The sequence below is a fragment of the Equus przewalskii genome, chromosome 19 (assembly GCF_037783145.1).
Source record: "Equus przewalskii isolate Varuska chromosome 19, EquPr2, whole genome shotgun sequence".
Classification (NCBI taxonomy): domain Eukaryota; kingdom Metazoa; phylum Chordata; class Mammalia; order Perissodactyla; family Equidae; genus Equus; species Equus przewalskii.
The window spans coordinates 8,374,334-8,391,470 of NC_091849.1; the positions used below are offsets into that span (position 1 = coordinate 8,374,334).

General features: G+C 41.4%; 1 protein-coding gene across 3 annotated transcripts in view; it reads right to left on the minus strand.

Moving 5' to 3' along the window:
• Window positions 1-5,753: 5,753 nt before the first annotated feature.
• The window catches only part of BLOC1S5 (biogenesis of lysosomal organelles complex 1 subunit 5), a 70,456-nt gene continuing 59,072 nt past the window's right edge, over window positions 5,754-17,137 (minus strand). For 2 of the 3 annotated variants that reach the window (XM_070584028.1, XM_070584027.1), the window contains exon 6: window positions 7,180-7,797. In XM_070584028.1, coding sequence (XP_070440129.1) covers window positions 7,632-7,797 — 166 coding nt within the window. In that variant the 3' untranslated portion in view covers window positions 7,180-7,631. Of the gene's footprint in view, window positions 5,825-7,179; window positions 7,798-17,137 lie in introns of those variants that run through there. The other variant, XR_011529575.1, reaches the window with a different exon arrangement.

The following is a 17,137-nucleotide window of genomic DNA, read 5'->3' on the forward strand; positions in this document are numbered from 1 at the left end:
CGGGTGTGGAAACACGGCGCTTGACTCTAGATGAGTCAACGCATTAATAAACAAGAGTCACGGAGGAAATAGCAACCAGTCTTGAAAACAAAAAAAGAAACATTTTGAGGTTTATTGGATGCCGAGATGTTTGTTCTCCATAGAGTGCCCCGGCTTTATCTCACTTCACAGCCTTCCTATCAAAGAAACGGGGAAGTTAATAGTTTATCAAACGTTAATCGGCTGTAATGTTTATGTATTACTTACATAGCCTGGAAAGTATTTTTTGGTGCTAGGGGTACTGTTTTCTTTAATTGAGAATTTATATCTTTGTCATTCATCTCCCCTTTGGTCAGACTCCATATTCTAGGAAGTCCCCAGTCTACCAAGACATTTATTGTCTCCTGACCTTATCCCCATGCAATCAGGGAAACCATCCCGTGGCCTCGGAAGTGCCTGCAGGGAGATAAAAACGGCGAATTTTCCCCTACAGTAGACAGAGGAGCAGTACAGAAAGCGGGCTCTGGGCAAGGTTCTGTCTCTGAAGCAGAAGCACAGGGTGGAGTAAGAGCTTGCTGCGCCTTGCACATCGCGTGTTCCCTGCAGACACAACATGGTCTAGACTCTAAACACTGGCCACGGGGACCAAGTTCCTCTCAGCATCTGCACAGCTCCCACGTGGGCCAAGACTAAGCTTCGGCAACTTAGCAGGAACCCAGAGGATCCACATGAGTTGAGAGCTTGACCTTGAAAACGGAGTGTGTCTCAATTGGGATTCTTGAGGAAACGCAGGGGGAGGAAGCCTGCTCTAGTCTCAGGACCACCTTCCTCTCAGAGATCCAGAAAGGACAAGAGCGGCACTGGGTCTACCAGAATTTTCTAAAGTCACATGGGACTGGGATCACAGGAGAGATGAGACTTTCTAGGGTGACTTGAACATCTTATAATAATCCTGTGGTGACAGTCATATGAGGGTGACCATCTCTCTGTTTCCTCCAGAAAATCCTGGGTCTTCCCCTAGCATATGTATGAATCATGCATTTTTCCATGTTCAAAAGTGTCTTCATTTGGATGATAGATGGTCCCCTTGTCAGTCCACACCCTAACGGGACTAAAGATAAGTTCTCTGATGCCACAGCTGCACTGTTAGGGCCACTTACCACCTGGGCTTTTATTTAATGTGGTTTCAACAAACATTTGCTCAGCATCACAGGTGCACCCACTGTGCAAGGAAAGGGGACATCATGAATATGAGAGACAGACTCATCAATGGATGTCTACAGGGTCCCGTGTTAAATGCCCAGGGAGGCACACACAAAATAGGACCTCTGTGCTTCTTCGAATGTCAGTGAAGAGTTGCTCGCCCACTTGAAGAAATTATCTAGGGTACATGCTGACGTGCAAGTGGGGATGGTAGTGGTGGCGTGAGCAGTGTAAGCAAATAGAAAACCACAAAGTAGACGTGTTTCTGGCTGTGTTTCAGGAAGCATTACCAGCATCTGGAGAGCAGAGTGTGAACAGGGGCACAGAAGCACTCACATTTTTCCCCAATGATATGGGTAATTTTTAATTTCAATATTTACTTCTATTAGTGCTTGGCTACTACTAAATACATAAAATAAATCCACTGTGAAGAAGCTAAGATCCAGGCATGGAGTTTAAGATGAACAAAACTTCTCCCTCGATTCTAATTTTACTCATGCCTATGGGCAGCCCACCACTCTCCTGGCAGTCTTATTATCCATCTTCAGCACTAATGCAAAATTTAATAAGTATTGGTTTTTCTCATTATCTTTAGTGGCTGTGTGAACGTGCCTGCACTTTCAAACTTTGCTCATGTTTGTGTACTTTCTACCTAGAACATCCCTAGCTGTCTTCATTTGTTGAAATGATCATACTTTAAGACCCAGTTCCCATGTTCACTCCTTAAGAGAAACCAATCTTGAGCCTATGAGGCAGGACTAGTCCTAATCTTATTCTGTATATTGATCCTTGATGACACTTAGCACGTTGTTATGTCACAGCAATTTGTCTATAGGTCATTGTCCATAGCTAGACTCTGAACTCCTGGAAGCTAGATACTGTCTCTGATTCACCTTCCAATTCTAGCATTTAGCCCAGAGCTCACTAAATGATACATCCTAGTTTGAATAAACATAATCATATGTTTTCATCTTTAAAAAAGAAGTGTACAACTCAATGAATCATCCAGAGAGAACACCCCGTGTAACTATCACCTAGGTCAAGAATTAGAAAATGACTAGCACCCCTGAAGTCTCAGCTTGAGCCCCCTCCTAATCACTACTCTCCTACCTTCTCAAGGGTAACCACTATTTTGACTTCTATCACCACTAGATATTGGTTTTACTGTTTTAAACGTTATATAAATGGAACCACATAGTATGTACAGCTTCATTCATGCAAGATTATGTTTGTGAGATTCATTCCTATTATTGCATGTAGTTGAGTTAGCTCATTTTGTGGGGCTGCATAGTATCCCACTGTGTGAAAATACCACAAGTTATTCATCCATTATGCTCTTGGTGGATATTTGAGTTCTTCCCAATTTGAGGCTCTTACAAAGCTTGCTGTTGTAGATAGTCCTGGATGTCTTGGGGCAAACCTGGGCACACACTCCTGTTGGGAATGGAATTGCTAGGTCTTTGGGAAGACCCATGCTCAGCTTTAGTAAATAATGCCAAACTTTTTCCAAAATGTGCAAGTTTATACTTCCATCTGCACTACAGAAGTATCCATTGCCCCATGCCTTGACCAACACTTGGTATTGTCAATCTTTTAAATTACAGCCACTCTGATGTGTGTGTAACAGTATTGCATTGTGGTTTAATCTGCATTTCCCCATGAATAATGTGATTGAGCACTTTTTAATATGTTTATTAGCCATTTGGATATTCTCTTTTATGAGTTGACTGTTCAAATTTGTTACCCATCTTTTCTATTGGGCTTTCTGACTTTTTCCTATTCGTTTATTTGGCTATAAATCCTTTGTTATAGATGTTATAAATATGTTCTTCCACTCTGTGGCTTGCCTTTTCACTTTCTTAATGTTATTGTTTGATAACACACAGTTCAAAGTTTTAAGAAGACCAATATATCAGTCTTGTCATCTATGGTCAAAGCTTTTAGTGTCCTGTGTAACAAATGTTTGCCTTTCCAAGCTCATGAAGATACTCCTCCATGTATTCAACCAATTTTTTAAAAAAATTTGTTCTCTGAGGAGGGTTGATCTGAATTGACCAGTCTTCCATTAACAGAAGCAAATCTCCACTATAAATGTTTTATTACCATCGCATATTAAATACTCATCCATTCATGGTAGTATGCTGAAAGCATAGCTGTGCACATAATACATTTCATATAAATTAAGTGTATAATTATTTCTAATTCATTACAGAATGCATTTGCAGCATTGTTTGATAGTCAGGGAGCATGTGATTATCGAGGGCCTTGACAAGATGGTAGGGAGTGAATGGTATACCTAATCCCACAGACTTCAGCGCGTGGAGGGATCATTGGGCTCACCCAGACTCCTCCTTCCCCTTTCACATAGGCAGTAATGAGCCCAGGCAGGTCAGGCAATTTATCTAAGATCATACAACTAGCGTGGCACCAGTAGATTTTTAAATCAGTTATCATACCACCTAGAGCTCTGAGTTCTTTCTTCCATAACACATTGGTTTTGCTGTTTGAGAAAACTTCTACATATGAGTTGGGATTTCAAGCGTGTTTTGATACTAAGGAGGAATTGAGGCTTGAGATGATAGGAGAGACAAGTCATTAGACACAACGTGAAAAAAAGAGGCTTAAAGGCAGGAATGGGTTGATTAGGTGAAGAAACTGCTGGATTGTTTTGGTGAGAACAACGAAGAAAGCAGACAGGGGACTGGGAAAAGCGGAGGTTATTCTGTGAAAGCATCTTAAAGCAGAAAAATGAGGCTCTTCTTATCTACAAAAGGACGACCCTGGGCTTTAGTTTACAAAGTAATTTCACATACCAGACCATGCCATGTCTGTCAGTGCAGTGGTAAAAAGCAGGTGGAGACGATAAGGAACGGTCAGGAAGGGATGAAGGCCACCATAAAAAATAAATTCAAATAGAAGTAAAACTTTGGTGGAAAATGGAAATTTTTCTGGACTTGTAGATTTTATAAATGTAGGATACCATTTATTCTGTACAGTACTCAAACTAGTCATAGATGAGTTTGTAATGAGTTTGCGGTGTTTTTAGATTAGTTGTTCCATAAGTCCAAAACATTATTACTTGAATTGTGTCTTTTCATACATATCTGCTCATAAAGACACCTGCTAGGCCACCTGGTGCTTTAATGAAAGACTTCTTCGGTGTTATGTTACTAGCATCACTTCTGAGCCACATTAATTTGTCCATTCACATACTAATTCACTCATTTGAGAAGCACTTATTAAAATTTATGCTAGGAACTAAGGAAACAGATAAAAGACATGGTCCCTGCTGCCAAGAAGTTGCTTGGCTTACTGATGGAATTTCCCAGTACCCCATGTTGCTCTTGGCTATGCAAAAATCAGATCTTTAGATTTTTATTCAAGGTTATTCCATTTAGAAAAAGAAGCCTCACTAGTGTTGTTTGTTGAGGTTGCCATTCAGGTATCAGGTATAAACGCAGGCCCCATGACAGGATCCGAGTAACAAGTGCAGCCTTTGCATAATGACGAGACTGTATCACTTTTCCTAAAACTGCGTGAAAACAACAAAATGATATCTTAGTATTGGTTTTAAATCTTAATGAGAAAAAAGAGAGCCAACGCTCTGCCCAGGAAGGATGAAAATGGCTATTTCACTTCTGTATATTTGCTGGGATGCTAATGTCAAAACGTGCCTGGGACATAGGAATGGTAAAGCTCAGATGGCATTGTTGTTTACAAGTTAATTAAAATCAAACCACGTTAAACACCTGAGTCCCACTAGCCACATTCGAGGGCTCAACAGTCATATGTGGCTGATGGCTATCACACTGGACAGCACAGATACAGAAGATTTCCATCACCACAGAACATTTTACTGGACAACACTGGAAATGTAATGGGTCTCCTAAAAAGTTGAAAGTGGGATTGGTCATCATGCCAATGGGTTGGGATAGAGAAAAAGGAATTATAATTAAATGTAATGAGAGTTTTTTAAAAAGTTCAGTTGGAACTTTTTAGCATGTAATTAAGCCAAACAATAATGATGGAAACAAACTTTCTCCTGGCTTTGGGTATTGGGATGACTGACTGTTTTGAGACTCGTCTGTGGGGACATGGAAGATGCTGTGCCCCTGTGTCCAGCCACCAGATGGGCCTGGGATCACATGTGTTGTGCCCATGTCCTCCAGCTGCTGGCTCACAGAAAAGACCCTGCAAAGCAAAACACCGAAAAAGGCAAGCACATTCATCCTACACAAATACCCCGTCTGCCTGCTACTGGGTACCATAATACGGAGAAATTCCTTCTAACAAGAGGGTCCTCTTATTCACGTGATTGGATGCTTAGGGGCCTGCCCTGGCCCTGTCACATGCGAGGGACAGAATGGAGTCATTCTGCGGGGGATTTTGTTAAGTGCAACTTCTCTTGCTCACATTGCCATAGTATGCTATTCTATACTCCATTTACTTGCTCAAATCCGAGTCAATCTGATACATTTTACTCTTGATCCTAAAACATAAGACAGGCGTATGTGGGTGCAGTATTTCTTGAGTCATGTGGATGAACGAAACCAATAACAATGTCACAACTGTTACTGGGCTAACGAGACCGGGAAACGCTGGTTTACGTCTTCTGTCTACCGCCTGGTGGGGGGATTCATTACTAGTTGGAGCCAAAGAAGAAAAGAGAAAGAGAAAAAAGCATGAATTATTTTGTGAATATCTATTCAGTCCCTCCCTCAATCACCTGGGGTTCGTTGTTTATACGAGACGGCCAGCTCCACAGGAGAGGAGCTGAGACCCACGAGGCCCTTTGAACTCGTTCTTTCCCGGGAATGGCAGGAGCGGAGCGCAGCAGGAGGGCTGCCCGGCCCAGCACTCAGCTCTGAACCCAAGGGGCCATCCCTCTGGGTGGAAAAAAAGACTTAGGAGCTTTGCTGCCCTGGCAGGTCTGGAGTCCTTCCCTTGGCCGTGGATAATACCTAATGATTCAGAGGAAGTACTGTCAATTCTTCAAAGCGGACCTAGCTAATTGTGTAATGTTATTCTGAGGCACTGGAAGAAGCCAAAAAAGAAGAGAAGTTGGGGAGAAATTCCTTCCTTTGCAATGATCAGCTTACATCCTGCACCATCAGATTTGATTACCCTTATCTTTTCTTGCATAACTACAAATGTTATGACTGGATGTAAATGACCAGACTTCCAAAAAAATCCAGCCACAATATTTGACGCTATGACTCCCTGTGGCGGTAAATTCCTTAGACTGGCCACATGCTGCATGAAAAGCCCTTTCCTTTGATTTATTCATGTACCAGTTCTTAACTCTATCAGATGCCCCCTTGTTCTCACATTAGAGAATGAGGCAAAAAGATAAGTCTGTTCACGTTGCATCATTCCCTTTCATTTGGGCAGTTTAATCTAAATACTCTCTAATATCTTTTTCTTAACATAGCAATTTTAAAAATTAATTCCCCCCCCCCCTTTTTTTTGAGGATGATTAGCCCTGAGCTGTTGCCAGTCCTCCTCTTTTTGCTGAGGAAGACCGGCCCTGAGCTAACATCCATGCCCATCTTCCTCTACTTTATATGTGGGACGTCTACCACAGCACAGCCTGTCAAGCAGTGGCGTGTCCGCACCCGGGATCCGAACCAGCAAACCCTGGGCTGCTGAAGCGGCATGTGAGCACTTAACCACTGCGCCACGGGGCCGGCCCCTAATTCCCTTTTGTAAACTAGCTTTTTAAAATTGTCAATAAGTAATACAAGGACCTGATTAAAATCATTTAGGCACTACAATCAATAGAAAAAGTCTCTCTCTCACTGCAGACCCGTCTCCCCAGTCCCCACCTTTGAGGCAGTCATCATCACCAGCTGCTGACGTATACTCCAGAAACAGCCAAACCCACCTATGTGTGCATTTTCTCCCTTTAAAATGCGTTTTCACCTAACAATTATCTTGGAGAGCACTCCATTTTGTCATAAACAGTGCTGCTTCATCTTTTTTAATGGCTACATAGTATTCTAGTTTGAATATACCATAATTTATTTAACCAGTTCCATACTGATGGAGATTTACATGTTTCCAGTACTTTGCTCACATACGAAAGGCTCAAAGATCTTCATATACATGTCTTAACGTACAAATACAAGTGTGTGCATTTTAACAGTTGACAGATATTTCCAGATTGCGCTCCAAAGAGGTTACCTCAGTTTATACTCTCAGCAACTGTACATGAGTGCCAACACAGTATATTCTAACAATGTTTCACAATCTTCCATCAAACGACAGTTCTACCTGAAAAACCACACAAGGGGTAGGATCTTCCAAACAAACTTTGGGTCCTGACGCTGAGCCTCCCACCAGTCTCTTGTAAAACCAATCTGACCTGTATAAGCTCTCAGACCTGACAGAGCAAAACAAACAAGATGAAACAAACACAATGGGTTACATGACAAACCAACTAGTGCCACCTAGAGGTTCCTTGGTGTCACTGCCACCAATTTGACCTGCTCAGTTTGCATGAGTAACTGTTCACATATGTGCTTTTGGGTGCTGCAGGTGGCCAGAGGAATCCAGTTTTCATCAGATTCTAGAAACAGTCTGTGACTTCTGCCAAAAAAGTGAAGAATCAGTGACCTTGATAACAAAAAAGAGAGAGAAAATTAAAGTTGTATAAAAATCCAAGTGCCTGATTTTATGGCTTAATGCAGATAAAGCAAATAACGCTGTAAACAAACTACAAATACATAAAATACTGAAATCACTTTAGAGCGGTGATTCCCAAATTTTGGACTAGAAGAATTTATAAAACAAAATCTGTGGCCCAATGAGGTTTTGCCAAAGTTCTATTACCTCAAGTAGAGATGTTAACAAAAAATAACTTTATTCTGTTATCATTTTGTAAGAATAATTTAACACCAAAAAGTACAAAAGATGCAACCTTAAAGTAAAAGGCAGTCCTTTAAATTGAATAAATTTAACTCTATTTAAAACCCAATACACTGACCCTCATTTTCTCATTTCACCATCTAGCCTGAGAATCTGAATGACACAGACAGGAAAACCCCGCCATCTGCTATCTCTGTCTGGGACTGGTGTGAAACTACTCTTATCAGGGATCTGCTCTTGAACCTATGAAAGTCAGGGCTCCTTGCCACCATCTTGTTTTTGACATGTGCAGCTCAAAAATCGAGAGGAAAGAGCACCAGACTTTGAGTCCTATATTTGCCACTAATTAACTTTAGTAAAGTTACTTAACATCTCTGTGAACTTCAGGTTTTTTGTTTTTTTGGTTTTTTTTTGGTGAGGAAGATTTGCTCCGAGCTAGCATCGGTGCCAATCTTCCTCTATTTTGTAGGTGGGATGTCCCCACAGCATGGCTGATGAGTGAAGTAGGTCCCCACCCGGGATCCAGACCCCTGAACCCCGGCCCGCTGAAGCAGAGTGCAAGGAACTTTAACCACTCGGCCATGGGGCCCGCCCCTGTGAACTTCAGTTCTTAACGTCCGATGAGGATAATAACACTGTTCCTGCCTACTTCACAGGACTGACAGTCTCCGATAAAACAAATATGTGAGCAAGTTTTCTTGTAAACTATCACATATGACACAACTGTAAGTACCAACATTTACTGAGCATTTGTAAAGTGCCAGATACTGTTTTACACAAATAGTATCCCATTTAGCCCTCGCAGCAACCAGACGAGGAAGCTGCGGGTTGGACAGGGTGAAGGAACTGCAAAGTTCATTCAGGCGCGAGGAGCAAGGGCAGGGCTCAGCCCGTGACTGGCTCCTTCCACCCCATACTCCTAACCACTAGGACACACGCTTTCCTAACACGTGACATAATTACTACTATTACAATTCTTACATGTTTTAATTCCAGCTACTGGTTGAACACACAATAATTATTAACAATTTGCCAGATGCAGGCTCCTTTGATATGTCAGCAGTATCTTTAGAGGATAGCTTTTAGTTTAATAAACAAAGGATTTGCTCAGGAGCTATTCAGCTAATACACGCCACTTGGTTTTTTTAGTCTTCAGATATTAACCTTTGTAGATAATTATAAGGCCTATTAGGTATAACGACTAGTCTATATTACTGAGAAAGAAGATTGGGCAGTATTGCATTCAAGCTGGATAGACGTTAGCAGTGAAGATGTTAAAAATGGGGAGAAAAGGGGGAACATGAACTTAGAAATGTCAAGTCTTTGAGAAGTGTAGTCAATTTACTAAATCTTTAGTAAATTACAGGTAGGTGTTAAAACAATATGTGAGTCTTGCTGAAACCGAAAAATTATACCTTAAGGGGCTCTCTGGTACTATAGTTTTCTCATTCATTTTATTTTGTGATTCATCTATAAATCACAGTTTATAGAATAAAACATTGTTGACTTTTTCTTTTAAACAAGGCAGATCATTTTTAGTTAAAGTTGACTGCAGCTTTGGTAGCTGAAGGTCGACAGTGGAGAAGCCAGGGCAGCGGGGCATCAGGAACGGGGTGGGTCCCCCAGCAGCGAGGGTGCCAGCGAGGGCCAAGCAGTTGTGCTGTGAGCTGTGTGAGGGGGTGCCACTCGCTCGTATGAGCATCCTCCCATGTGTCCTCTTCAAAAGCTTTCCGTTATTTTCCCCAGTGCAGAACCACATTACCTCAGGCTTTACTTGGCAGCTTCCCAAGTAGACTTCCAGCACCCCCACCCTTACCCCATAGTCTGCTTAGAGCAACACTTCCAGCCCCCTGTCCATGGATAGCTGGCTTTCCAGGTCCCTAGGGCATGTGGTCTCAAGTCCTCTGCCTGGTTTCTAAGGTCCCATATAATTAGCTTCCATCTGAGGTGTCCAATCACTTTTCATTACTTCACCAACCCAGCCCTACTTTAGGCATGAAGGGGCCGTCACTTTTCTTTAGCAGACAAAACCCTTGTTCTTATTCTTCTGTCTGGAATTTTCTACCTGCTCCTTCTGCAGGGTAATATAATACAAAGTGTGTGGACTTTGGAGTCAGATAAGATGTAGGTGTGAATCTCAATCAAACTCTCTCTATATATCTATATTTTACTTTATTTATTTTTTTCTAAAAGATTTTCTTTTTTCCTTTTTCTCCCCAAAGCCTCCCAGAACATAGTTGTACATTCTTTGTTGTGGGTCCTTCTAGTTGTGGATGCCGCCTCAGCGTGGTTTGATGAGCAGTGCCATGTCCGCGCCCAGGACTCAAACCAATGAAACACTGGGCCGCCTGCAGCGGAGCGCGTGAACTTAACCACTTGGCCACAGGGCCAGCCCCTGTATCTATATTTTAAATATTTATTGAGTGGTTACACTGTGTCAGAAACTATGCTAAGTTCTTTGTCTCATTACATAGGTTATTCATCACTATAAACCTATGAGGTAGCTATAATTATTTCCCCCAGTTTACAAGGTGAAAAAAACTGAAGCATAAAGATATTAAGCACAGCCAGTCAGTAGAGGAGACGGGGTTCAAATGCAAAACTGCCTGGAATTCAGAGTCAATAATCTTAACTATTATTTATTAGCAACTCACGAGTTGTGTAAGCTTGAGCAAGCTACTTAATCTCTCCAATCCTTAACAGTCTTGCGTATAAACAGGGATATTAGTGTCTACTCTGCAGGACTAATGAGATTTTGTATATGAAGTTAGCATCAAGGAGTCTGGCATTCAAAAGAGGCTCCATAAATATTTCTCTTTTCTGTCCAATTACACTCCACTCATCGTTTACACCCTGCCTCTTCCATGAAGCTTCCTAGGAAGATAGAATGGACTCTTTCGGCCTACAGTGATTTCTTCCTCCTGTACGATCCAAGAGATCTAAAATTTAGTTTTAAATTGTTTTCCAACTATCTCATTTAAGTTAGCCTTTGCCTCTTCACCTAAAGTTTTTACTGGCCACAGCCACGTTAGTATACTTTGTTTACATCCCCTGTACCCTGCAAAGTACATCGTAAGAATTGGAGAAATGTGGACTGCATTAGCAATGCAGCCCCCTGGATGTGGTCTAAGACAGATTTTACTTTAGAAAAATTTCATTCTATATTTTTAAATGCTTATAAAATGGTATTATGGTAAATGCAGATTTATAATCTATCATTTACCTAGCATGAGTGGCAATGAGTTGAAAATGAGAAAAAAACTCTAACTTTCCTACTTTATGTACCTGGTTTGTTCAGGCACCTAGTACCTGTGATGTACCTAGTTGTTAAAGACCAAGAAACTCTTGGTATTTAAAAAGGTTTAATATATCCTACTGCACTGGTATATTACCAAGGAAATAATGTTGACACTAGAAAACATTAATAGTACCCATCCTCAAATATATATGGCAGCCATTAAGATTTAAGTGCTTCATAGATGTGTTGATCATTCATAGCTGGTGATTTCCCTCTGAGGTAGTTATAAAGACTATTAAGGTAACTGGAATTTATAGAATTGGCTAACTATTGTATTAAGCCAATCCTGGGAGTGAGTCAAGATAAGAAGCCAAAAATGATTCCACTGATACAAACTAGAGCCAAAACAACAAAGAACTGATGTCAGGCTCCAGACACAGTTCATTCTCCCCACATTCGTACACTAGGCCTGAGAGCGCTGAGACCTGGCCCCAGCACGCTCCACAGAAGGAACAAAGTGCCAAGACCTTATGGCCCAGTCCTCTTCCACCCAGAAAGACTACCTTAACCACAACCCCCAGGGCGGCAAATGGTCTCCTTTCTATCCATTACTGTCTGGTGGTTCAAGCTCTACTTTTGCCTTTTGCTTTTGTCATGGACTGTTCTTTAGACATTCTTAATTTTACTTATTACATTTTTAATGAAAGAAATGGACTCATTTCCATCTATAGTTTTCTCAGTTTGAATCTCTTGGCTTGAAGAGAGTCTGTAAGAGTTGAAAGAAGACGATGTCAAGTGGCAAGGAATCCTCTAAGGTGGACTTGTGGCCATGAGGAGCCAGAGGAAGGCTGCCAGCCATGTTGCTCAGCCAAGTAAGGGCCAGGCTAAGCGCAAAGACATCGTAAAGGAAAAAATCTCAATTTAGTTATTTCCATTATTTCCAAAGAATTGGCAAATTTCTGATACAATAAGAAATAAACAATTTTAAATGCAAATTTCACACTACCTTTTTAAAAGTCATATATTTGATTAGAGAAAATGTCACTAACTTGATTCTGATGTGTCTGACTGAAAAGACACTAAGCTTCCACACAAGGAGAAGGTTTATGAATACCCAAACAAGCCAGACTGAAAATAGTCTACTTTTCTGGGACAAAGTTCTGGAGACAGCTTATACAACCTCCCTAAGTCATGTTACAGTGTCTCAAGTTTCTCTTCATTCTGCTAAATGTCACTCCTTGTTTCACTCACACACAATATATTACACCTATTATTTAGTAGGGAGGATATATCAACACAAAGTCAAACATTCAGATGAAATTCGAAACAGGCAATCTTCTGGAAGTTCCAAATAGCTTTATAATTGGCATCGTACAGGCTCAACATCCAGATGACTGTCCTCAATTTTTTCTCAGGTTATGAAGAAGAAACCCTGTGTGTGCCTCCTGGATGAGATAATTTATTGTACAAGTTTCCCTTCATATGAGAATTCCAGAAGACAATGTTTAAATATTAATCTTCTTGCGATTGTTTGCCATGGACATCATCAGGCCACATTGGTGAAGTGTAGATTGTTAACAATCACAGAGAAGACAGCTCTTATCAGGAATATCTACCAACTCACTTTCAACAGAAAAGGGCCACAGGGTTCAAAGGGCTCTCACACTACTATAAAACATGTTTTGATGAAATGGATATTCATTCTTTCTAGAAAGTATACATTTCTCATCCGGAGAGTCTGAAACAGACGTCCCAAATTCTCTTCAGGAGTAAAAGCAAAACAATGTCACAGACTAAGCATACTTCCAGAAGCTGCAAGTAATCTCTGGGACGGTTCCCAAAAGTGGACCAAAAGGAACCGAAGGCCATCGTCTCACAAGAGGCCACACGGCAGTACGGTTTCCAAAGCAAAGACAACTCACCAGGCCAGAGCCCCTCTCAGGAACGCCGAGCGGGTAGTAATTCATGTCTGCTGGTCACTGGATTCCAGCGAAGGAAACTGAAATGTCATACCTTCATTCACAACACCGTCTCATGGAATTATTTTTTCCGGATTCCTTGGGAAGTTAAAGTATTTGAGAAGAATATCAGGAACTGTTGTTTCAGCCTGTTTTGTGAGTAGATAATTGCCTTCCAACTCGATTATTTCAGGAAATGATGTGTGCAGCATTGTTCCTAGATGGGGGTAGCACTGTGTTTTAGCAAGACCCACACATGCTTATTAAACAAAACAAAACAAAAGCATGCAGTCTAAGTCACTTCGCTGAACTCAGACTTTCTGAATCTGGTCTCTAGATAAGAGGCTGGCCCCAGACAACCTACCCACATACCAATAACATTCTTTTGAAACGGCGTAAGCAAAACTTGTTTTGAGAAATGAGAAATTTCACCAAATTGCTAAATGTGGTAATAAATAACTTCAGTAAATTAAGTGCTATCAAAACGGGTGCAGCAGAGACCTGTTTGAAAGGCTAGATTTTTCTCTAATTCGGGTCTCAAAGACTAGCCTGGGAACCAGAAATAAAACACATTTCATCCTGAGAAGTACCTTTGATTCCATGGAATATATTAGCCGATCTTCCTGAAATGTGACATCATTTGTGGTACCAGCTGTATGGGTGTGCCATCTAAGGATTTACAAAACTAGCATTTCTTTGGCTTTAACATGTATTTTAAGATCACAGAAAGCAGTCTAATTCAGCTAAGTGCTCCAAGCAGAACTGCTGTGGACTTCACCTTAAGAAGCTTAAACTACTGATGATCATGACCTATCAATCTTTTCATGGATGGATTACAAACAGTAAATCCCCAAATGGACATCTAGAATCAATGATGATGATAATAAGAAATTATTATAAAAATAAACATTAAAGATAGCACTTATACATCAGGCTTTGTTTTAAATATATAAGTTAACTCATTTAATCCCCAACATAAACTTATGAGCTAAGTTTTGGTACTTTTACTACCCCTACTTTACAGATGAGGAAACTGAGGCACAGAGAAGATAAGTAACTTGCCCATGGTCACCTAGTTAAGAAGTAGCAGTGATGGAATTTAGTGAACACTGTTACCCTCTCAGCTTTCCCATCCCTCATAGCTCTCAGACACTTTTGTCTGACTCAGTTATGATACAATGGTCCTAGCTCCTCTTAATAGAGTTATTATTTGGATGGTTTGTTAAAGAAATGAGAAGGACTGAAAATTTTCTATTTAGAGTCAAAATATTTTTAATAGAAACACCATAGTTCTATTATGATTCAACATTAGCTTCCAATAGTTACTGTAGAGATGTTTTATTTTTCCCTTAGAGTATGCTGTATTGCTATATGATACTTCAATAAAGAGGAAACTGTTACTATGGAATATCTATGCCTAGCATTGTCATTCAGAAGTTTAAGGATGTGTTATCTTTAACTGCTTTTGAAAATCCACTACCAAATGTAGAATTAAACTACTAAGAAATACCTCAGTTTTTTCATATTACGCTTAAAAAAAATCAGGTGTGAAGAAATCCAGGTGAAGAGTGCTAGACTACAGCATATCCACCCATCCATCCAGGCATCCATGCATCCATCCACGGATCCATCCATCCATCCGTCCAATCAGTAAGTCCCATATGCCAAGCACTGAGAATACAGAGTGGATAAGATGGACAAGGTTCCTGACCTCATGGAACTTATGTTCTAGTCAGGGAGACATTAAACACAAATGTGAGCTTACTATTTTCGACTGAGTGGTCAGGGAAGGCCTCTCTGAGGAGGCAACATTTGAATAAAGAGCTAAAGAAAGTGAGGGAGGGAGTCTTGGTAGGATCCAGGGGAGGAGCATGTCAGGGAGAGGCTCCCAGGTGGAAGTGAGCCTGGATATGTTTGAAGATCAGCAGAAAAGCCAGCATGGCTGGATGAAATTAAGCAAGGTGCACAGAGGTGGGAGATGAAATGTGACGCAGACAGGACCTCCTCACAGGCCACGGCAAGGAGTTTGGATTTTATTGAATGGGAAAGGATGTTATCAGATGGTTTTAAGTAGGTGAATGACACGACCTGGATCATGTTTTCTAAAAGACATGTGGCTGCTGTGTGGAAAATGGATTGGTAGGGAGGAGCAAGAGTGAAAGCAAGGAGACTGGTTAAAAAGCAGTAGTCTAGGTAAAAAATGACACTGGCTTAGACCAGAATTGTAGCAGTGGAGTTGGTAAGAATCAGTGGTTAGATTTGGGATATACTATGAAGGCAGTGCCAACTTGGCTAACTGATGGATTGGATGTGCGGTGTGAGGGAAGAATTGAGCACAACGCCTGGATTTTGATCCAAGCAAACTGGATAAATAATGGTGCTGTATACTGAGATAGGGAAGACTAGGGGAGGAGCAGCTTTGGGAGGAAGGGGCATCAAGAGTTGTTTAGACATTGAAGTTTGCGATATCTTTTAGATATCTAAGTGGAGATGCTATCAGGCAGGTGCATATGCTAGGGGGAAAAGTCAGGGCTGGAGACTTGGGAGCTGACAGTTATAGTGATGGGACTGGCTGCAGGGAGGAGAATAGGTTGAAGGTCTAACTGCGAGGCATATCAATAATAAGATGCTGGGAAGACGAGGAAGACCCTGAGAGGCAGGAGGCCAACCAGGAATGTACGGCAATCAGAAGCCAAGTGAAGAAAGTGTTTCTAGAAGGAGGAGCCTTTCTAATCATGTCAACTGCTGAGGTAGAATAATATGAACTCAGAGCCAGTCACTGGATTTGACTCGATGGATGGTGCTGGTGACCTTGACAAGAGGGGTTTTAGTGGGTAAGTGGGATTGAAAGATGGGCTGGAAAGGGCTCAAGGTACGGTCAGCGGAGACAGCAGCCAACACCCACAGCTCTTTCCAGGCATGTTGCTATAACTGTGAGCAGACAACGGAGCAGTAGCTAAGAGGGTAAATGTGGACCCTAGGGAGGGCATTTCGGTGGCAGTTCTAACACATTTGTAATATGTTAAAGTTTTTTTGCATAATCTCTAAATCTTTATCTTTTCATCTGCTGAAAAAACGGAAACAAAAGAAAATTTGTTTAATTGACAACAACTAATGTTTGAAACATGCATTCTTCTTGGGTACAAATTTGATCAAGGTTTTGTTTTATTTTGTTGAAGACATGAGGTGGCACACAAATAGGCATCTAGGCTTCGCTCAGCCAGTCAGCTGGCCACAGCAACAGTGAAATATCGCCTCGTACCTTTCAGTTGCTATAGCCCTGAGTCTTCCTTTGCCTAACACTTAAAATGGGAACTTGCCCTCTCCTTTATTAAAATCAAATCCAGGTGCGCCTAGGTGGACAAGGGAGAAGCAATCTCTGCTTGGAGAGCAGTAACCAGACTTCACAGGTACAGCAACCAACTTGTGCTTGGAGATCTCTCCCTGCCATCACCACCAAACATGTTTGATGCTGAGGGACAGCTCTCTCCGTAAGTCCCTTCACACAGGTGAGATCACAATGGAACATTTAAACAAGGTTTCACTTAGGATTTGGGAGTTACAGAATGGAAATAGCCAAAAATAAAACTAGATAATATGGTTTATAAAGCATAACTCACTCATCTTTGGCTCAGGCACTCTTACAAAGATGATTCCCTGACTACCTCCATGTGGCAGAGGTTCTCTGTGACTCCTACCCTCTAGGAATGCTGTCAAGTGTGCCTAAACTTTTGAGAGTCCCACTGAGAAAGGGGAGGGGAGGCTGGGAAGAGCAGAGAGAGGGTCTCACACCCACCTGTCCTCTCTAAGAATCACCTCTTTTGCAGGCGATTAACATTGGTAACACATTCCAGGACTCAGCGATGGTCTTAGTCTGTGTCCTTAAGAAGAT